Source organism: Cetorhinus maximus, chromosome 3 (genome assembly GCF_964194155.1).
Source record: "Cetorhinus maximus chromosome 3, sCetMax3.hap1.1, whole genome shotgun sequence".
Lineage (NCBI taxonomy): Eukaryota > Metazoa > Chordata > Chondrichthyes > Lamniformes > Cetorhinidae > Cetorhinus > Cetorhinus maximus.
Genome location: NC_135881.1, coordinates 153,152,722 through 153,176,701, shown reverse-complemented (window position 1 = coordinate 153,176,701; position 23,980 = coordinate 153,152,722). Strand labels below are relative to the sequence as shown.

The 23,980-nt window shown below is 41.3% G+C and overlaps 1 protein-coding gene across 2 annotated transcripts in view; it reads right to left on the bottom strand.

The window, feature by feature from the left end:
• LOC144678970 (lysophosphatidylcholine acyltransferase 1) overlaps nucleotides 1-23,980 on the bottom strand; it is a 207,426-nt gene that overhangs the window by 33,568 nt on the left and 149,878 nt on the right. For both annotated transcript variants that reach the window (XM_078539111.1, XM_078539112.1), the window contains exons 7-11: nucleotides 22,810-22,844; nucleotides 18,529-18,583; nucleotides 16,618-16,700; nucleotides 15,327-15,452; nucleotides 731-884 (exon numbers count right to left, since the gene is read on the bottom strand). In XM_078539111.1, the coding sequence (XP_078395237.1) occupies nucleotides 731-884; nucleotides 15,327-15,452; nucleotides 16,618-16,700; nucleotides 18,529-18,583; nucleotides 22,810-22,844 (453 nt within the window). The remainder of the gene's footprint in view (nucleotides 1-730; nucleotides 885-15,326; nucleotides 15,453-16,617; nucleotides 16,701-18,528; nucleotides 18,584-22,809; nucleotides 22,845-23,980) is intronic.

Genomic DNA, 23,980 nt, shown 5'->3' with positions numbered 1-23,980 from the left:
ACCCAATGGCATAAATATGGTATACGAAAGCCTGATTAACTGTAATGGTGGATGATTCCTTAGAAGCATAACCTTCAGGATGTCATGCAAGGCGAATGTTGCCAGTTATGCTGGCTGTTGCTCACACTGGCATGCAGCCTTCTACGCCACTGCATGAACATGACAGTAAGATTAACAGCCTTTAGGTCACACCCACCAAGATGTCAGCAATCACATCGGCAGACGTTATTCCACTTGCATGGCAATGACTGCGAGTGACGGTTTCACAGTGCCAAGCTGAGCAGCAAAACAAATACAAAACAAATCAAGTTGTTAGGACAATCACAGTTAATACGTAACCGAAGTCAGACATAGCCAGTGACAGTAACTGTCAGCTGCTTTCACCAGCTTGCTACCACCTTTTTCCAAGGGCACACGTTTCCTGTTGAGTAGTTGGGACCAATATCATTCAAGGAATGGAGCAGGATGCCAACTTGCCCTCTGTTTGAGGTCATGAAGCAGTGCCTGGGTTAGTGGAGGGTATGGGGGCATGTAAATATAAGGAAAGATAAATATGTTTTTCTATAAAATCACAATACATTCAATAACTGGTAATATGCTGGTACAGTATATTAGTGGCACAAATTTATATAGATAAAAGCACATTCAGTCTCTTCCAGTATTAATGCGAATTCACAAACTCAGCAAACTTCATACATTTAGGATAACATTGATTGCCAATATAGCTTACCTCATCAAAAAGTAAAAACATATCTGTTAATGCATCACAAATTGGCAACTTCAAATAATCAGCAAACGTCTCCAGAGTTACCCGTTTTCCTTTCACATTTTTGGCACTTTCTGCAAGTCCATCCAGTTCCTTTTCAACTCTGTCAGGTTTTAAACTGAAATTGTAAATAAAAACAAACATTATGATCACCACAGTGTTAATTTCAAAATTCTGAGACAGTGACATAGGTGATTACCTTAAATAAAAAATGTTAACAGCATCAGCTTATCAAAAGTAAGTTACATTCATAAGTGTGTATGTGGAGTGAGGTCACTACGGAATGCATATGCTATTTTGCCTCATGCAGGTCTCTAAAAAGTTTCGAATTAAATTTGATTTTATACAGAGAATCAGTAAGTCTTTATTGGCAGAGTCTGAAGGGCCAATGGTGGGTGGCTTGAGCAAGACAAAGGAAGTTGCCAAATTATCCCAAGCAGGAACACCTAGAGGGAAGTCGATGAGACGGGATGTGGCAGTTGGTGTTGTTGCCTCTAAGACGACAACGAAGAATGTCTTGACAGGTCCTTCAGAGAATCTGGAGAAGAGTCAGAAAGGATAGCTGTGGCTTATATAGGGCTTGGGGTTCAAGCCTGGGACATCACCCAGGAGAGTAGGAAGCTGGAGGAATCATGATGGGATGGTTAGATAGAGCAGGAGCAAAGGTTCTGACAGGTGAGAAATAAAAGGTGGCATGGTTGATTTGTAGACCAAGTGGAATCATTTTGGAGTGCAAATGGAGAAATGTCCAGGTGTGGAGAGGGTACTGAAGCTATTCACGAGGCAAAGTGGGTGCATTGCTGAAAGTTGACCAGTGCAAACAGGCAGCTGAGGATGAGAGAGTTATTTTTTATTCGTTCATGGGATACAGGCATCACTGGGCAAGCCAGCATTTATTGCCTATCCTTAATTGCCCATCGCTAATTGCCCTTGAGAAGGTGGTAGTGAGCTGCCTTCTTCAACTGCTGCAGTCCATATGGTGTAGGTACACTCGCAGTGCTGTTAGGGAGTTCCAGGATTTTGATCCAGTGAGTGAAGGAATGGCGATATATTTCCAAGTCAGGGTGGTGAGTGGCTTGGAGGGGAACTTCCAGGTGGTGGTGTTCCCATGTGTCTGTTGCTCTTGTCCCTCTAGATAGTAGTGGTTGTGGGTTTGGAAGGTGCTGTCTAAGGAGGCTTGATGCAGTGCAACTTGTAGATGGTACACATTGCTGCCATTGTGTGTCGGTGATGGAGGGAGTGAATGCTTGTGGATGGGGTGCCAATCAAGCAGGCTTTGTCTTGGATGGTGTCAAGCTTCTTGAGATTTGTTGCAGCTGCACTCATCCAGGCAAGTATTGAGTGTTCCATCACACTCTTGACTTGTGCCTTGTAGATTGTGGACAGGCTTTGGGGAGTCAGGAGTTGAGTTACTCGCCGCAGGATTCCTAGCCTCTGACCTGCTCTTGTAGCCACAATATTTATATGGCTAGTCCAGTTCAGTTTCTGGTCAATGGTAACCCCCAGGATGTTGATAGTGGTGGGGGGGGGGAATTCAGTGATGGTAATGCCACTGAATGCCAAGGAGAGATGGTTAGATTCTCTCTTGTTGGAGATGGCTATTGTCTGGCACTTGTGTAGCATGAGTGTTACTTGGCACCTGTCAGCTCAAGCTGGGATATCGTCCAGGTCTTGTTGCATGTGGACATGGACTGCTTCAGTATCTGAGGAAAACAAAAACAAAAATACCTGGAAAAACTCAGCAGGTCTGGCAGCATCTGCGGAGAGGAACACAGTTAACGTTTCGAGTCCGAATGACCCTGTTGACCCTTTGGACTCGAAACGTTAACTGTGTTCCTCTCCGCAGATGCTGCCAAACCTGCTGAGTTTTTCCAGGTATTTTTGTTTTTGTTATGGATTTCCAGCATCCGAAGTTTTTTGCTTTTATCTCAGTATCTGAGGAGTTGAGAATGGTACTGAACATTGTGCAATCACCAGTGAACATCCCCACTTCTGATCTTATGATGGAAGGAAAGTTATTGATGAAGCAGTTGAAGTTGATTGGACTGAGGACACTACCCTGAGGAACTCCTGCAGTGATTATGTCTTGAAACTGAAATGATTGGCCTCCAACAATCACAACCACCTTCCTTTGCACTCGGTATCACTCCAACCAAGCAGAGAGTTTCCCCCCCACCCGATTCCCATTGACTCTAGTTTTGCTTGGGCTCCTTGATGCCACACTCAGTCAAATGCTGCCTTGATGTCAAGGGCAGTCATGCTCACCTCAGCTAAGGAGTTCAGCCTTTTTGTCCACGTTTGAACTGTAATGAGGTCAGGAGCTGAGTGGCCTTGGCGGAACCCAAACTGAGCATCAGTGAGCAGGTTATTGCTAAGCAAGTGCTGCTTGATAGCACTGTTGATGACCCCTTCCATCACTTTACTGATGTAGAATAATGGAGCTGTAATTGGCCAGGTTGGATTTGTCCTGCTCTTTGTGTACAGGACATAGCAGGGCAATTTCCCACATAGCCGGGTAGATGCCAGTGTTGTAGCTGTACTGGAACAGCTTGGCCAGGAGTACAGCAAGTTCTGGAGCACAAGTCTTCAGTACTATTACCGGAATATTGTCAGGGCCCATAGCCTTTGCTGTATCCAGTGCCTTCAGCCGTTTCTTGACGTCACGTGGACTGAATCGAATTGGCTTAAGACTGGCACCTGTGATGCTGGGGACCTCCGGAGGAGGCCAAGATGCATCATCCACTTGGCACTTTTGGCTGAAGATTGCTGTGAATGTACTGATGTGGCGGGCTCCTCCATCAATGCGGAAGGGGATATTTGTGGAGTCTCCTCCTCCTCCAGTGTGTTGTTTAATTGACTGCCACCATTCTAGATGTGGCAGGACTGTAGAGCTTAGATCGGATGCGTTGGTTGCGGGATCGCTTAGCTCCTTCTATTGCTTGCTCCTTGCTGTCTGGCACATGAGTAAGTGCTGTGTTGTAGCTTCACCAGGTTGACACCTCATTTTAGGTATGCCTGGTGCTGTACCTGGCATGCTCTCCTGCACTTTTCATTGAACTAGGATTGATTCCCTGGCTTGGTGGTAATGGTAGATGGGGGATATCCCAGGCCATGAGGTACAGATTGCTAGAGTACAATTCTTCTGCTGCTACTGCTAGCCCACAGCCCCTCATGGGTGCCCAGTCTCTAGTTGCTAGATTTGTTTGAAATCTATCCCATTTAGCATGGTGGTGATGCCACACAACACAATGGAGGGTATCCTCAATGTGAATGTGCAAGGGCTGTGCGGTGGTCAATCCTACCGATACCGTCATGGGCTGATGCATCTGCGACAGGTAGATTGGTGAGGATGAGGACAAGTATGTTTTTACCTCTTGTTGGTTCCCTCACCACCTGCTACAGGCCCAGGTTAGCAGCTATGTCCTTTAGGACTCAACCAGCTCGATCTCTACTGGTGTTACCGAGCTACTATTGATGATGGACGTTGAAGACCCCCTACCCAGAGTACATTCTGTGCCCTTGCCGCCCTCGGTATCTCCTCCAGGTGGTTTTCAACATGGAGGAGTACTGATTCATCAGCTGAGAGGGAGACGGTACGTGGTAATCAGCAGGAGGTTTCTTTGCCTGTGTTTGACCTGATGCCACGAGAGTTCATGTGGTTTGGAGTCAATGCCTTGTCAAGGGCAACTCTCTCCCGACTGTATACCACTGTGCTGCCACTCTGCTGGGTATGTCCTGTCCCACTGGCAGGAGTGGTAATTTTTTGTGTCTGGGATATTATCTGTAAGGTATGGTTCCATGAGTATGACCATGTCAGCCTGTTGCTTGACTAGTCTGTTGGACATCTCTCCCAATTTTGGCAGATGTTAGTACAGAGGGTTTTGCAGGATCAACAGGGCCGAGTTTGCTGTTGCCGTTTCCAGCACGGAGGTTCATGCCAGATGGTCTGTCTGGTTTCATCCCTTTTAGTGGTTTTATGCAACTGAATGGCTTGCTAGGCAATCTCATAGGGCATTTAAGAGTCAACCACATTGCTGTGGTTGAGGGCCAGACCAGGTGAGGACGGCAGCTTTCCTTCCCTAAAGGAAGAACATCAGATGGGTTTTTCTGACAATTGGCAATGGTTTTTTAAAAAAATCTGGTGTTTTGGGACTCCCTGGGTCTCTGGATTACAAGTCCAGTGATAATACCACTCTGCCACCACCTCCTTGAAACAGCAGAGGTTTAATTGGCAGGTCCAGTAAAGGTGCACAGTGGCCTCTGATGTTTGCAGTGTACACTAGCAAATCCAGTGTTAGAGCAGACTAGTGAGGCAATGTGAATGAAACTCAATATCAGTGAAATCCAAAAAACCAAGAGACAGTCGCAGATAAATCACAGGATCAGTGCAGCTGAGTAAGCTGGTCCAAGGCCATCTGTAGAGACTGAGCAGCACAAAAGATTGGGAGCAGCTGGAGAAGCCATTTCAACACAGTCCAACAAAAGGTGGCAGAAGTTCTGGAGGATATGTAGAGAAAGGAGCAAAATCTATAGCAGGATGGGAACCAGCTGGATCAGAGGTAGCTCAGTGTAGTTTAAAATTTCCTGTTGAGGAGCAGCAAATAACCCCACAGACGCAAACCAAGTAAGAGCTCAGCAGCTTTTAAAAATCATTTTATACAAGTTCTTCAACATATTATTTCTATGCAAACATCACAATCGTAATAGAAATATTTTTTATGTTTTGAGAACATCAGCAATAACCACTAGAGGGCACAACACCCTGCTAAAGAATTCAAACAACAACCTAAAGTAGTACTGCCGTTGAGTGAATTCTTCGAGTGAATTCTTCGTGTGATGCTTTCATTTCCCAATGTTGTCAGTTAAAAGTTAAGACTTTTGCTTTTTTTTCAACCTTGAAAGGAGGTGACAGATATCAATTTATAGAAGCATAGGGAATATTAAATTTTTTGGAAAAAAACATTCTGCATGCCAAGGGTAAATCTGGAAAATAAACGCAAAACAAACTAGGGGTCAGGGCCATTTACGCAAATTATAAAAGGCAAATCTTGATCAACATTAGGAGAAATAATGAGCGCATTGTTATGACCACAGCAGATGTTAATTGCTGTACAAACCAAATCCCAGAGGGAAACTTAGCTCACAGGCCATACCCTTGTTTTTGTATTCTGAAAACAAGATGACAACGTACCGATTTCAGCAGCAAGAAGTCCAGTAACACTTTTACGACTTTAAAAGTTAAAAGTAAAATTTTTGTTAACAAGAATAAAAGAAAACTTAAGCACACAAGATTACAGTTGCACAGTTAACATTAGTCTTACAAAACATTCCCCCAAAAAGATACTCTACTTAGTCAGAGCCATAAGTAAACACCTTCCAGGCAACACTCCCTTTTAGATGTTTTAACTATAAAAATTCAGTAACATTACCCAAAGCAAACTGCTGTAGCTTAAGGCAAACCACACGACCTCTTAAACTCTCTCCCGCTCTGCTATGGAAATCCAAGACTTCAGGACAAGACTGCTTTTTGCAGCGCAAGACTTATCAGGCTTGACAGGATGGCTGATTCAAACTGCATCTTCTCTGAGTCCAGAGCTGTTTCCAGGAGATCTTCCTCAAACAACCAATAGTCCACAGCTACAGCTAACAGCCAACAGCTACCAGCAACTGTCCCTAAGCTTTCCACAGTAGTTCTAAAATACCTTTATTCCCTTTCCATCTCCGCTTCCATTCATCCCACACATCTTTGAAACTCAAATCCTTTCAAATATATAATCTTTCATGTTTCTACTTTTTCTCTGCTTTCGGGTCAATAAACTGTAATATACCCTCTTCTGTTTACCTATGAAACTCCTGCAAGATGCAAACATGTTTCTTTCTACCTCTGACTTCCCTTTGATATTCAAGCTAACTCTCAACTTATCTAAAAATGCAAATGTTAGATCCAACATATTCACTTGTATCTCAAACCTAACGCCTCTATCTTTTCATGTCTTGAACTTCCTAGACAACCTATCTTCTGGTAACCAGCTTAATTAAATCAGTTAAACACACACACAGCCTTCTTCACAGAATAACACGATATTCCTCCAAAACATTTAAAAAACATCCATTCTCACACCTCCCTTTGTTTAAAAAAACCCCATAATTTCAAAAAGATGGTTTTATTTTTCAACCCATTTCATATTCCTTACATTTATCTATACAAACAATTACACTAGTGTACATGCATCAAACATGAAAACATATACAAGTCTTTCGTGAAAAAAAGAGTTCATTCCAGTCCATTCTCCAGTTGTCAACATCGAAGTGCTTTTGAATTTTAAACTCTTCACAACGCATCTGCAATTAAATTCTCTTGTCCAGCCACATGTATAATTTGTAAATTGAACGGTTGCAATAATAAACTCCACCGAAACAGTCTGGTGTTTTTATTTCAAAACTTTTCCAGAAATGTCAAAAGATTGTGGTCAGTATATATAACTGTCTCTGAAGAATTGCTTGCAATATGAATTGCAATAAAATGCTGCAAAGCTAACACCAAACATGCTCTATACTTGAATATTTCTTCTGGCATACATTCAAATTCCGAGACACATATCCTACTGGCTTCTCAATTCCCAGTTCATCTTGTAGCAACACAGCACCAACACCTGCATCACTGACGTCAACAGTCAACTTAAACTGCTTTGTATATCAGGTGCTGATAGTACAGCTTTTTAGGTGTTGAATGCATTCTGACAATCATGTGTCCATTGGAATTTTCTGTTCTTTTTTGATAGTCAACAGACCAAATACACAGCTGAAATTTGGCACGAGTTTCTGATAAAATCCACTCGCCCAGAAATCACGATACTTCCCGTTTTGTTGTAGGCACTGGGAATTTCACAGTAGCTTTTACTTTTGCATCTCGTGGGGCCACTTGACCATGTCCAACTGTGTGGCCTAAATATGTAACTTGCGCTTTTGCAAATTCACTTTTAGTCAAATTTACAAGAAAACTGCCTTCCTGCAGTTGATCAAACAGTTCCTTTAAACATTGTAAATGTTCCTTCCACAATTGACCAAATAGTACTAAGTTATCAATATAAACAGCACAATTGCTCAGTCCCTCAATCACTGTTGGTTAGTCTCCGAAAAGTTGCTGGTGCATTTTTCATACCAAAGGGCATTACTTTGCATTGATATAGACCACCTGTCGTCACGAAAGCTGATAGCTCTTTTGCTCTTTCCGTTAAGGGTATTCATCAATATCCTCACGGCTAGTCAATTTTTGTGATAAGCGTCGACTGTCCCACTTTCTCGATTCAATCCTCCAATCGTGGAATAGGATATGAATCTGCCTTCACTTTTTGGTAATTGATACATAGTCTGTGATCCATCTAGTTTTGGCACCATTACAATGGGTGAACTCCAATTGCTGTGGCTGGGCTTTATGATGTCATTTTGAAGCATACATTCAATTTCTTTCTGCACTTGAGCTAATTTTACTGGATTTGATCTATATGGGTGTTGTCTTATTGAATCTGAACTTCCCACATCAACATCATGTATAGCTAAATCTGTTTTCCCCAATTTATTTCCACAAATTGCTTTGTGTGACTACAATAGCTGTTTCAAATCACTCTGACTCTTTTCTGGAAGGTAACCTAACATCATATTTAGATTCTTAAGTACTTCCTCATTGTCCAATTTAATCAGAGGAAGGCCAATTTCAGAATCCTGACTTTTGGCACCCGTTTCCTTACTTACAGCTACCTCATGTTTATCCTCTCCGTCAAGGTATTTTTTTTGAGCATATTTACATGGCACACTCGCTGACTCTTTCTTCCATCTGGGGTATTTAGTACATAGTTTTACCTCACTTTTTGATCTGCTAAGATCCACTAAATCTTGCCTTCAATGGTTCGCCTGACACAGGCAACAATGCTAACACTTTTTCTCCAGCTACAAAACTACGAGTCTTTGCTCTTTTATCTGCATTTGCCTTCATCACTTGTGAGATATCTTGAAATGTTTCCTAGCTAGCTCACATGCCTTAATTAATCCTTCTCTGACATAATCCAGGAGAGTAGTTTCAGAACTCTGATTCACTAATTTCTCTGAATCAATTTAAATGGTCCCCTTACTTCATGACCATTAATTAACTTGAAAGGACTGAACCCTGTTGACTCATTAGGGGCGTCCCTAATAGCAAACAAGGAGAATGGAACCCCTCAATGGACGTGAATAGTCTTGACTATATGCTCTAATCATAGTCAAGACAAAGGCACCTTGTGATTTAGGGTGATAAGCTAACGAGCTGAATTGCTTTATTTGTAGGAGGTTCATTACTACTTTAAACAGCTGTGACATAAATTTTGAACTCTGATCCAACTGTACTTCCTTGGGTAATCCATAAGTTGTAAAGAATTTGGTTAACTCCTCTACAATCACCTTTGCTGCAATTTTCCTTAAAGGTATTGCTTCTAGAAATCTTGTGAACATATACACGATTATTAGTAAATACTGATTCCCACTTTTAGGGCGGAATTTTCCATGCCTGCTGGTAGCGGGTGTGATAGGTGGTGTGTGCAGACAACATGGCACGATCGATTTCACGATGGTTGGAAAGCAGGTCACAATCTTCCACTTGGCGGGCTGCATTTCCCATCAACGGTCACCGGGGAGCGTATTGTAATACATTAGCATAACATTAAAAGGCCATTCCACCAGGATCTTGGACTCCAGCCAGATTGTTCGTCCACGTCGGCGGGAAAGCACGTTGACATGTTTCACAATGGCACAGGCGACGTGCACTTGGCCGCCTTCACTTTGGGGGAACTGAGGTGAGTGAACAGCATTGTCTTCCACAGCTCACCACGGCCGCAGGTTGCTTTTCAGGCTTCAGGGGCGCCGGGGTGCCTGGGTGAAGTGCCACCTTGCCTCAGGGGTCACTTTTTTTTGGGGGGGATGGGGGGGCGCAACTGCTGCCCTGCCACGGAGGCAACTGTTGCTGTTGTCAGGGAGGGTGGGGAGACAAATGCTGTCCTAGTGTTGGATCCCACGCACAAGCAATCGGGGTGGGGGGCAGGTTAGGCGAGGTAAGTGGCCATGCAGTAGGGACACCTGTATAAACTGACTATTACTCTGCAACTGAGACAGTTCACGTGCAGCCACAGTGATATGATTGGGGTTAGGCTCCTAGCCTGCCCGCGCACATAAGTGATGCAAGGGCACCAAAATGCCACCAAGCGCTACAGGCCTTACCCCCAAACGCCCCTATATCCACCGCCCCCCCACCAGCACAGACTGCGAGTCCGCGACCACTTTACTGGACCGCAGAGCAGTTGGACTGCACACGTTGTACAATCTCCTCAACAACACTGGCCATGTAGCAGTCACTACTAGAGGTGCTCACAGCCCCTTACAATCTCAGCAACCCGATTAGGAGCTGTCTCCCCTATGTCGCAGGTTGACAGGGCAGCCGTGCAGCACACTCATCTGTGGCCAACACTCTCCAGGAAGCATTAAGGGGCCATTAAAAGGGCCAGGAAAGGTGCTAAGTTCAACTATGCTAACCATGCCTCTCTCTCTTTCATGCCGCAGGAGGACCACATCAGGAGCATGGGGCCTGGTGGCCTACAGAGAGCAAAAACGACAGAGGAAAGAGAGCGACTAAGTGCTTGGACGCGCAAAGGCAGGAGCAGCAACCTCAGGAAGGGGCAGCAGGGGCTCCTGCAAACGCTGCCCAGGAGCGACAGCGAGCCACAGCTGGTCGGCGCCTAGCGACACCCAGGGTCTATAGATGCTACCTGTCATTTCTGCAGATGACTGAGAACCTGTGTCGCCGGCGACCATGCATGTCTAGGGGCCTGGTGGCTCACATCTGCCACTTACTGTTCGGCTTGGCACCAAGGGGACATGGGGGGCATCTAGTAGCAGTGGCTGTGAAAGTGACCACGGTGCTCAATTTCTATGCCAGTGGCTCCCTTCAGGGCTCCACAGGTGACCTCTGTGGGATATCACAAGCCACTCCCACAAATGCATCCATGAGGTCATGCATGCCATTTTCTCGAGGGCACACAACTTTGCGCATTTCATCCGGGACCGGGACAGCCAGGATGCAAGGCCATTGGATTCGCACGGATCTTGGGATTCCCGCAGGTGCAGGGTGCGATTGACTGCACCCATGTGGCAGTCCGGTCTCTGTCACTGCATGGTGGACTACATCAATCGCAAGGGATTCCACTCACTGAACTTGCAGCTGGTATACGATCGCCAGAAACCCATCCTGCAGCTATGTGCTTGGTTTCCAGGGAGTGTGCACGACGACTACGTTCGCAGTCGGTCACAGATCCCGGACGTATTCCAGGGTCCATAGAAGCTGCAGGGATGGCTCCTCAGAAACAAGGGCTACCACGGATCATCGTCACTCATCGCTGTCGTCTGCTGCACCTTTTACAAACTTGGTGCTCCAGTGGGGAGACAAGCTGGCTGAGGAGGAGATGGAGGAGCTGCACGTCTCCTCTTCTGGCGGGGGGCGCTGCTGATGGCGATGAGGGTGAGGTGGTCCTTGGAGGCGAAGATGACAGGGATAAGGCCCTTGCACTGGCCAGACGAGGCAGGTGCTCAGGAGGCCCTCATAGCTGCTAGACTCGTGGATGACGACGACAACATGCAGTGAGGTGACCCCATAGATCCTCACAGCACATTTGTGAATGTTTGACTCCGGTCTGGCTTATGGCAGGGCGAATACCCTCTATAAGAATGCTCCTGTCATGGAAATACAGTGGAAGCCCTAATAGTCGCTTGATTGCAGGATGATGACGACAACATGCAGTGAGGACACTCCATACATCTTCACACAGCCTCTGAGAATGTTTGACTCCTGTCTGGCCGAGGACAGCTCGCTAGCCCTCAATGGTCAGGGTCATATCAGACGCAGCCAAGAAACTTCAGAAGCATCTGATGATTTGTCTGCTTTCAGTGCTTGTGCCCTTCAGGAGCTGGAGCACAGCATCAGTGGTCACAGATGAAAAGGTGGGGGCCAGCTCCTCCTTAAAGGTGCTGAGGGCACGCAGAAAGAATGAGAGAATTCTGTGGCGCCTGCCCACTACATTCTGACAATTCATGCTACTTGGCTTCTTTCTCTCTCTGAAGCTCTATCGCTTTCCTTCTCTCTTTCCTCACTTGCTAACTTTTCTCTCTAAAGTTGAAGTTCAAGCTTTCGCATTTCTTTCTCTTGTAATCTTTTTTCTTCCTGCTCTTCTTCCCATTGAAGCTTTTTAATTTCTATTTTGTTTAATCTGTCCTTTTCAAGTGTTGTCATTTCTCTTCCTTCCAATTCAAGCTTTTGCCCTTCTCTATCTCTTTCTATATCAACCTGCTTCATTTGCAACTGAAGTCTTGCTATGTCTAGCTGTGATACACTAGATTCAGGTATCCCTTCCTCCAACTTTAAATGCTGGGCAAGTACTTTAACCATATCAGCCTTACGAAATTCTGCTTTTCTCTCTACCTGCACTTCATCTGCTAACTCTCTCAACTGAGTTTTAGTCAGAGATTTCAAATGCTCCACAGTCACTCGCAGAAAAGTCTTAGCAATTGTCAAAGCCATTTTGCAGTCCAACCACTTTAAAATCCCTCAACGCAAAATTCCTGAGTACAGCGTTCTTCTCGTACTCAAATCCCTTGGGCTCACAAACTCCAACCTATCAAGTAATTTTAATAATCCCAGACAAGCCCCAAATTTATGACCATAGCAGATGTTAACTGCGGCGCAAACCAAATCCCAGAGGGAAACTTGGCTTATGGGTCATACGCTTTTCTTTATATTCTGAAAACGAGATGATGACGTATTGATCTCAGCCACTAGCCCAGTAACACTTGCGGAATTTTAAAAATTAAAAGAAGTTTTATTAACAAGAATAAACGAAAATTTAAGCACACAAGATTACAGTTGCACAGTTAAAATTAGTCTTACAAAACATTGCTCCAAAAAGTCACTCTACTTGGTAAGAGCCACAAGTAAACACCTTCCAGGCAACACTCCCTTATAGATGTTTAGGTTTAAAAATTCAGCAATATTAACCAAAGCAAACTGCTGCAGCTTTAACAAAAGCACACCACATGACCTCAAACTCTCTCCCACTGTTATGGAAATTCATGGCTTCAGAATAAGGCTGCTTTTTGAAGCCCAAAACTTATCAGGCTTGACTGGATGTCAGATTCAAACTGTATCTTCTCCTAGTCTAGAGATCCAGTAGATCTTCCTCATAAAGCCAATAGCCCACAGCTAGCCCCCAGCTTTCCACAGTAACTCTAAAATACCTTTGTCCCCCTTTCATCTCAGGTTCCATTGCTCTCATGCTTCTTTGAAACTCAAATCCTTCCAAATATAAAATCTTCCATGTTTCTATTTTGTCTCTGCTTTTGGGTCAATAAAATGTAATATACCCTCTACTGTTTACCTATGGAACTCCTACAAGATGCAAACATGTTTCTTGGTACCTCTGACTTCCCTTTGATATTCAAACTAATTCTCAACTTATCTAAAAAGGCAAATGTTAGATCCAACTTATTCACCTGTACCTCAGACCTAACGCCTCTATCCTTTCATGTCTTAAACCTCCCAAGCAACCTATCTTCTAGTAATTTTTCCCCAGCTTATTTAAATCATCAACACACAGCCTTCTTCACAGAATAACACAATATTCCCCAAAAATATTTAAAAAAAAACATCCATTTTCACAGCATATTTTGGACTTCCAGACAGGATGATGGAGTCATAAAAACTGGAATGATTCAACAACTGGATACCTGAATACAGGGATTACAAGGCCTTTCTTGATGGATTAACTAAAATGGGCTGAATGTCATTGTATTATCTAGTGATCACTGCCATAGCAGATTCTGCCATTTTCTGTGAAACATAAAGATAATTTCCAGGGAAATAAAAGCTGCATTTGTATTGTGTAAGGAGGATGGGTTGCAGAACTAAGTCTGGATGTTCAGTCTCAAGTACCCAAATTACTGAAAAATGGATCTATTAAGGTATCTATAGGAATTAATTTTTTTTTTCAACTTCTTGCTCCAAAATGCAAGCTATTATTCGCAAGCAGCACAGGAGCTTTAGTGCAGTTCTTCAATATATCAAAAACAATGACACATGCTTGATAAATCCTACACAGAAATCAGTTATTTTAAAAAGTCACAAATGACACTTTTCACTACAGTGGAGAATAATACCTTTAGCTTGCATGGAGATGCTAATAAGCAGCATTCATTGTACAAAATTAACATACCTTAGTTTACTTGCCTTGCTTCAAACTGTAATTCACTGTATGCCGTATTCACGCAGCTAAATTAAATTATTGCTTTTATTCATTTCCTCCACAAAGTTTCATTGCACAACTCAAGTTTAAAACTAACTAGTTGGAAATCGATGTGTGCAGCCGAAACAAATTATATCAAACATTCAAACTCATGAATCAACTCCACTCTAAGAAAGCAGACTGTCTAGCGTTACTGCAATGTCAAGTTTTGCACAAGATATGTTTTGACACAAATGTATGTCATTTGCCTTGACTCCATCACCTTGGAATTCAAGCAGATGCTTTAGGGGTTAACCCATTCACTGCCAAAATTGAACTAAAACTGAAATCCTTAGTTTCTTTACTGAATTTTGTAAAACTCTGAAAGATTCTCTACAAGACATGCGGTTAATGGAATTTTTAAAAAGGTAAGCTTTCACAAAGTAACCAGTTTACTGTTGAGATAATTCCAAAACATTGCAGTGTTGAATTTCCGCATAATTTCTTCCCAGACAAAAGCTTAATTGGGGTGGAATCAAATCAAATAGCACAGAAAAGGCACTGAAGTTGAAGCACAAGTTAGTGTGCCCATACCTATATTCTACCCAAGTCTCTGCAATCTTTTAAGCCCACTCACTCAAACCAATCACCACCCACAAAGCCTCTACAGTTCAGAATGGAGAGTTTCCACCAATTGTACTTGTTTGGGGTGCTTTGTTACATTACATCCACATTCACAGGCACAAAGGCACATGTAGTTACATGAATTCAGCATTATAAATCTCTTGACCAGCAGTCACTTGATGCCAGAGATCTGTTGCTACAGAAATATTAATTAGTTAAGTGAAGTTCAGCAGTCAACTGAAGTCATTGGGCTGTCCTGTAGCTGCTGAAATCAATTTTAAAAAGTTGCTCATTTCCCATAATCCCACTGATTCACAAGAAATTTTACATTTAGGCGTATGTTAATGAGTTTACAGAGAAACCTAGACAATTTCAAAAACCACCAGCCCCATCCCTCAAACATTTTGAAAAAGAGGATTCCAAGTTTACTATCCCTCAGCTCAAATTACTAGTTGAACATTTGTCAATAAATTTAACACATTCCACATGAATGGACCAAAACATGTCATGTCTTAAACAACCAAGGGTTAGACCATCACAAAATAATTCAAGGTAGGCAATAAGATTCAAATTAGACAACAATAAGATTGTTTTCCTTCTTTTAAAGTAGCTATTATAAAGAAAAATAAAACAGAACTCACTTGAGTTTTCTGACAAGCTTTGCAAATTCTAGTAGACAGGTATCCACAGGAAGCTTCAGCTGGCTGTCAGACATTACAAGCTGACAATCTTCAAATGTGTAGTCAGTAACAGGTACACCAAGAGCTCTACCAGGAACAGGTTCAAAAATAAGAGTATGGAAATGTTATTGTATATTAATTATCATGCTTCAGGCTTGGATAAAGAAGGGCGAGTTTGATGGAAATATTTTGAATACTCTGAACTTTATGTTTGTGTACAAAGCAATGAACTACACATGAATCACATTATTCAATTATTAAAAACACAATGGATAATTGCTACCCATTCCTTTCCATTAAGAAATAAACAACATAAATCACCTCAAAAATGATATGATGGAGCACTTAAAAAATACAATGAACATTAAGCGGAAGACATTTACCACAAGGCAAAATGAGAAAAGCAGATTCATGGCGCTGCATTTGAATTTGAGATGGTTAGTGGAGGTTGAACATTCCCTCACTGAGGGAGGGGGCCCAGCTACTCTGATATATAGGAGACTATTAGAAAAATGTTTGCATTGATGACAACATAGTACAACAAAGGAGGTAGTGGTTAAGATTTATGAATTCATGTTACTGCTAGTTTCAACTAGACCATTATAAAACTTGAGTCTACGTGGAACTGTATACAAGTGATTAAATATGTTTTTATCCATCATTCATCATATACATATGTCAAGCCATATACTCCATGTGTTACTATAGTAATAGTGCTCTAGATTTCTATTTAGTGGATTGCAGGTCAGATAATGCATTTTTGCAGGTGTTTTATACCATTAATGAAGTATATTATTTTCCCTGAACGCAACTAGCTGCCTTAGGCATTTTAAGATTGCAAATATTTGTAAATGTATGACTTCTGCGGTGCAAAATATTTTAGCAAATAAAAATATTGAAATTAATTTTCATTACGCTTTTAGTAATTCAGGATCATAAGTCTGCTAACTCAACACATAGGTTGGTGCTACTTTTCTGCCTCAAATTTAGCCCAGAACGGGGGACAAATACTTTTTCTTCGCGTGTGTGAAATGAGTTTAGGGAGTCTTTGTCCAGTGGCTCATGGGCCTGGTCATGCCAAAATTGCTCTCAATTCACCATTAAGATATCAGCATCACTCAGAGGTTATAAGGAGTGAGATACTGAGGGGGAAAGAAAAACAATTTTTCCAACACCAAAATATTCCCCAATATCAATGAAGATAAAGAATTATAGATGTGTTGATTTTACATTTAGTAAGTATTATACTTACTTTGCCATTACCTTTCTGACATTGTTTGCATACAAAATGGGGTTTTTCCTTTCCTCCTCAGAAGGCGTATAAATTGGCAGAAACTGAAAACAAAATCGATATCTTTCTGAAGGGTCAAAATTATTTTTAACTGACAACCAAATAATATTCAAACAACTTATACAGAATGGTGGAATTATCTTTAATACAAGAAGGTCTTGTTTTATTATATATATGGGGAAGAATTTTCCCGTCGGCAAGCGGGGCGGGGCCCGCTCGCCAACATGTAGAATGACACATGGTGATGTCGGGCGTGCATCCCGACGTCACCGCGCATCGTTCAGATCCTCAGTTCGGCGGTGTACAGCCGAACTGTCAAAGGCCCATTAAGGCCGTTTAAAACCTAATTAATTCAATTCAATGAGCTGCCTGTCCAACCTTAAAGTTGGTGGGCAGGCGAAGAGCCCAGGCGGCCTTCGCATTTTTCATGAAACCATCCACGGGTGGGATGAGGTTTCATGAAGTGTTTTAAAACGTAATAAAAATTTATACTTTTATTCTTTGACATGTCCCAGCTCATGCGATAGTGTCACATGACGGAACATGGTTTAAAAGTGTTACAAACTTTTATTTGAAACTTTAGCACTGAAACAAATCGCCGAGGCACCTCCGTGCCTCGGGGAGATCTCTGCGCTCTTTCACATGCATGTGTGAAACAGCGCAGGGAACCCCCTGCCTGCGTAGGGAGCACTCAGCGCCTTAATTGGCCCGCCCACGTAAAATGGCAGTGCACACCCGATTGGGGGCACCAATCAGGTTCGCGCTCGCTCCTGCCCACCCTCGCAGGATCCCCTGGGCGGGGGGTGGGAAATTCAGCCTGTGGAGTTTACTGAATCTTTTAACTCAAATTATTTGTTTCAAAATTCTACATTCTCAAGCACTTTAGGACAAAATCAAACCAGTCATTCTGAACGGTAATGAAACCACCATACATGCAAAATAAATGAAGGAATTCCACAAATCGGACTGCTAAACTGGATTTAAAAACATCCCACTGCATTTTGTGATAAATTCCTAAGAAATTAGATAGCTTTTTAAAAAAAAACAACCATATGCACAGGCCATTCTGAAACATTTGCAATGCAAAACCTTTTTAATATTCTAAATTTCAGTTTTACTGTGTGGTTTGTGCCCACCAACTGCTATTTGTAACAAATGATGCATTCATCCAATATTCTTTTACATTATAATGAAGGAAAAAATTATATTCTAAATAGCTTTTATTCATTTTTATAGAAATGTGCATCAGGCTTTCCAACTAATTAAGTGTGAAGCACGTTACATTTCAAAAGTTAAAATGGAACAAGATGGATTTTGCAGTTGCACAATGGCTGTAATACCTGTTTTAACTTCATGACAAACAAACAGTCTTAACATAGTGTACAAAATTTTAGTTTGGTGAGTAAAAAGCACTTCTCATTTAAATGTAATTGTCCTTGATTGATAGGGATAAGACAGGTGTCAGAAAATTCAGCTGAATCAAGATAAGGGCACCAAAGCTAAACCGAGTTGTCAAGGCATTTTTTTTCTCTCAAAAGAGCATTGTTCTTCTTATTTGGAAAGGAACAGAAAGAAACAGAACTAGAAATTGATCAGTGGCTGGAGTTTTAATGCAGTACGGATCAGAGAGATCAAGAGTCTCATGAAATCTGATTAAGTCCTCATCAGACCTATCTGTTCAGTGATTTTCCATTGTGGCTGACAGATCTATTTCCTAAGGGAGACTTTATATACAAATAAGATCGATCATTAAATCACAACCTTTGTTAGAAGGTACTACTCTGACAAGACTGATGAATCTTTTCTAGCTAGGTATTTTTAAAATCTAACCCAAATAATAAAGTTGACAATAAAGGCAAAACAAAAACTAACCTCCATTTCCACATTATTGTGTAGCTGGCACAATGTGAGCCAAAGGATTTTTAACCTGAGAAATAAAATTGCATACTGTGGAAATGGTATTAACATGATAGTATCTGCAAGACAATGTTACCAGAATATATTAAATCAGGAAATTTATAACAACATGCTTATAGGATTGTTATGGCACAGCTAATGGTAAATGCTGAGCTGCTGAAATCCCAAAGGGAAACTTGAAACAACTGCCACAACTGTTTTGCAATTTGTATACATTTTGAGATGCGTGCCTTGAATTCAGTAGTAATAAGACCACTGAGTCTTATGGGTTTCTTACAAAAAAATTAAATCTTTATTAATAGAAGAAATGATTTTAAGTACACACATAGATCTACAAATTACTATGATAACTTCTAAATCCCTTAGTTAATCTAGAGTTTTCTCAACTTCAGCTCTTTATAGATAGCAGCTTGAGGCGTAGATGCTGAAGGCTTTTCACACTTGTTAGATCTTAGAATGCCTACCCTTACACATAGCCTTCACTCTTTTATACATATTCCCCCTTTTGAATGCAAATTCCCATTGTTTCACGTTGTCTTTCGACTTTACCTGTTAATTATAAAAATCTCTCTTAGTACCAATTTTACCAGTAATCTTTGGAAAAAATAAACATGCTGTTTCTTATTTTCCCCAGCTAGGTGTAATATTTCACTACTTCTTTTGAAATCAATCTAGTTAGTTAGTTCATTTAAAAGTGCAAATGTTCCCTTGACACCTATGTTTACCTACTTAACATTTCAAACCTAGCTTATCTTCTATAACATCAAAGCCTTCAGACCAGCTGTCTTTAATTCAATTAAGTCTCACACACACATACACACATTCCACTATTATAATAAATTCCAATAACATTATGAAAATTATTATATTTTCCTGACAAGGATACAAGTTGTACCATGACATACCACAAAGTACATACACAATATTAAATTTACAATTTAAGGTTGTAACATGAATTTCCCCTCCAATACTATTATTACTTCAAAGTGAACTTGTAAAACTAGAACTGAGATTCCCAAAACTAGAGTGCCTCTCCTCTTTGGGGGGGTGCAGGGTGCACTTGGAGGATATTGGGAAAGGAGAAATGGATGCTACATGTAACTTGCTAACAGGTAGTACATGCTGTCTCCATTAATGATGCAGTAACACTCCAACTGTTATACTGATTCCTGATTGTGCTCCTGCTGAAAAATCAGGCCTCCCCTGCAAAAAACTTCCAGCTTACCGGTTGTTTTCAATACTCAGTTTAAATGTGTTTGATAAAAAGTTATTTTCCTTCTGCTGTACCTTATACATATTTGTTTTTTTTCCCAAAGTGCTCACAAGACCTAGGCAATGTGCTGCCATAAATGAACAAATAAATAACAAGTCAAATGACTCTGCTTTAAAAACCTGTTAAAAGAGCATCTTCATTTTCCTTCAACATCCTCAACTATTGCATTTTTTGAGACACTTGAGGGAATAAGTTAATAAATAATCTTCCTTTAAAAACTTGCCTTGACTCTCAAAAATGACTATTTTCCAGTGCTCTGCACACTTCTGGAAAGTTAATTTTGCCCTGCTTGGATTTTATGTTGCCTGCATATTTGATCTCATGTTAAATGGAGAAATAAATTAATAATTGAATACCATCTCACTGGTCCTTAATTGTCCTCCAAATCAATCCAATGAATCATTACAACTTGTTCCATGCCAACCATCGGCCTATTTTAGATCTGTCCAAACAGGTTTATTCATCCTGCAAGCCACTCATCTTCAACCTGAAGAGAGGAGAGGCCCACAGTGTTCCTTTGTGAAGTTGCTTACAGCATGTAAACATAGCATTAACTTACTGGATCTGCTCACTTCACTGGTGCAACTTCAGGAAGAGTGTGTGGAAATCCCTTTTAAACACCTAAATGGGGCTTGTGCTGCACTTTTGGCAAATTTATACCAGTGAAGTGGAAACAGGTCGCAGGAATTTTCCAGCCAGGGATAATGCTGGACCAAATTAAAATCCAAAATTGTAAGGAGCCAGAATTAAGAGCAGTTAACGTGGCTAAGTTGAAATATTTTGGGTTACTCGCTGTATCTACGCTATCATTGATTAAGCAAAAATATTGTTTCTTAGGAAAAGGGGGTGTGCTTAGGACATGAATCTCTGAAGAGGCGGCCAGCAAAAGTAGGCCCTAATCTCTGAAGTGGAAAAATGAATGCACACATGTAATTGCCAACTGGAAAATGATTTGCAAATCTGTCAAATTACTGATTTGACTAATAACGCTTTCACTAAATCTTCAGCAGACATCAGAGTAGCCTTACGCAGATATGGAATACGCTTTAGATTTTCTGATCTTTAATTCATGGACTAAAAACTGCAGGTATCCCCACTTTTGACTGATTTTAAACAGAATATCTCAGATTTGGTACAGACTAAAATCTGTCAGATGAAAAAGTTATGATCTACCAAATAAACTAAAATAGCTTACACTTATGAATTTAATGTAATATAGTAGCTATCTCCTGTAATTGGATGCTTAAGCTCGAGGTTGGTTTTATTAGTGTGTTAAGTTTTCTTACTTAGAATAAACGCTTCTCCAGTTCTCCCCGCATTACTCACTAATCAAAAGAGCAGACAGGTCATTTCCTTCCAGGCCTGTGCCCAGGCCACTCTTAAGGAGCTATGCAGGAGGGGCTCCAGTTTCTCCTATTAATGCAAAATGGCTGCCACTCTGGATACCATGTCGTGCTCTGCTTCTTTCCTGTTCCGTTATTCTTTCCCCAATTTCTTTCCCCTGTAGAAGCTTTTCCGCTCAAGGCTCCTGCCCCTCCTTGATGTGGCCTAAAGCTTCTTCCTGTTTGAATTTAGGCACCATCCAATAGACATTCCCCATCTCCATTGCACAGCTTCTGTAAGATTCATCAACCCTTCTGAACCAACAGTGGCAAGTACCTCTTCTCAGAGGAATGGGTTGCCCTGCTAAGGGTGACCGATTTTACCAGTGTCAGTTATTCTGAGGCTCAACCCCAACATGTCATCCTGTCTGAATGCCAAGCCCACTTTGGCCTATACTTCTACCTTAGCTTTTAAGCACTTCGCCCTTTATAACCACTCTGCCCACTTCTTGTATGAGGTGCTTAAAACACCAGGTGTTCTGAAAATTTCTCCTTCCTATCGACCCTGTTTCTGAACTGAGGTGACATAAATTTCAGTAATTTCAAGCCCTATTTTAGCTTCTCAAACCCCAACTTCATCAACTTAATTGTCCTCCTCAAATTTCTCAACCTCACCCACCAAACCGATACCTCACTCACACATTTCCTTCATCATAGAGGGCCTTCAGATGATGGAGATCTCTATCACAGGTGGAGCTTGCTCAGACCATTTTCTAATACCTTATACATCTTTTCTAATTGTCCAAGTTTTTTTTCACTTTATGCCATTCAAGAAAGCATGCAAGATACTCTTTTCAGTATAACATGTTTTGAACGATGCAGGAAGGTGGTGCAAGGAGTCAACTATATTTGAAACAGTGAAATGCTTCTTTTGAATTACTTTGCAAAGAAAGCACTTCCATACAGCTAAACACCTTTGCAAAAAATCATGCAATATTCATATTTGTAACATGATTTTGAATAAGCAACTGCTCTAAACAGAAAATTATTCAAAGTCACGATTATTCTTTTAACCTCACATTTATTGCAGAACAAAGTTCCTGTTATTTGTTATGTGATTGCCCAGTTCTAGCTATTAGTGGTATGAAAATGTGCACAACTCACTTCTCTGTTAAAGGTAATAGATAAAGCAGGCACTCGTTATCTGCCGCTTCAAAAAATGATAAATAGGCTATGCATAGGATTGAGCAAACACCACAAGATGCAGTTCACCTCATCCTTTCAATCAGAGGTACTCTGAAATTATCATTTCAGGTTGGAGATTCCTCACTAGCTATATCAAGAAGTTGCACATTGTCCCTGCCTTCGCCCATTACTCAGCAAGTTCCTGACCCATTGACCCCATCCCCATCATGTCCTGCCAACTCAAATCTTCACTACTATTTACTGCAAGAACCATATAATGAAAGCTGTAATGTAGCACAAACCAAGACATTCAATGACCTTTTTAATTCAATGAAAACGTTAATCTAATTAATTTCCATTATTTTCCATATAAAGCATCTAAATGACATGGACTATGTGCTAAATGAATATAAATTTGCTAACAAGGAAAAAGAACAAAAAATTAAGTCAACTTACGCTCCAGGTCCTTGCCACGTCCAAGTGATTGTATCCTAGAATGTTAAAAATGAAAATCTGGTTTAAAATGCTTGTTTACTGTAGACAAACAGATTTTCAAACTGGCTTTAGTTTTATAGGCTTAAGTACGGATAGCGCATTACTTGAAAATACTGTTCCAATTGTATGGAAATCCCATGATTCCATCAAAGGAATACAATGAGCCAACAACTTAGATTTATATAATGCCTTTGACGTAATAAAACATCCTAAAGTTCTTCACAGGAGCATTATAAAATAAAATTAGATATCGAGTCACATAAGGAGATATTAGGCCAGATTGCCAAGTTGGTCAAAGTGGTAGTTTTTAAGGAGCATTTTAAAGGAAGAAAGAGAGATAGAGTTAGAGCAGTTTAGGGAGGGAATTCTAGAGCTTAGAGCCGAGGTAGCTGAAGGCACGGCCACCAATAGTGGGCCAATTAAAATCAGGGAAACTCAAGAGGCCAGAATTAGATAAACGCAGATTCTAGGAGGGTTGTGAGGCTAAGGTGGTTACAGAGATAGGGAGGGACAAAGCCATGGAGGAATTTGAAAACAAGGGTAAGGATTTTAAAATCAAGGTGCTGCTTGACCAGGAGCCAAAGTGAATCAGTGAGCACAAGGGTGAAAAAGGGCTTGCATTTATATAGCGCCTTTCATGACCACCAGACATCCCAAAGTACTTTTGAAATGTATTCAGAGTTGTAATGTAGGTGATGGGGAACTGAGACTTGGTGAGTAAGGACTTGGGCAGCGTTTTGGATGATCTCAAGTTTACAGAGGATAGACTTTGGGAGGCCAGCCAGGACTGCATTAAAATAGTCAAGTTTAGAGGTAACAAAGGTTTGAGTGGGACTTTCAGCATCTTAGATGAGCTGAGGCAGGGGTGAAGTCACAGAGGCAGAAATAGGCAGTCTTAATAATGGCATGGATATGTAGTTGGAAGGTCACATCAAGGTCAAATATGGCACCAAGCTCGTGAACAGTCTGGTTTTGTCCCAGGGATGGATTTGGAGTTAAAAGCTAGGAAATGGAGTTCAGAGTAGAAACCAAAGCTAACAGCTCCAGTATGCCCAATGTTTAAATTTTAGTAGTCTGATAATTTAGCAACAGTTGAGGGTTCAAGAGAGGTGGTGGTGAGGTAGAGTTGGGT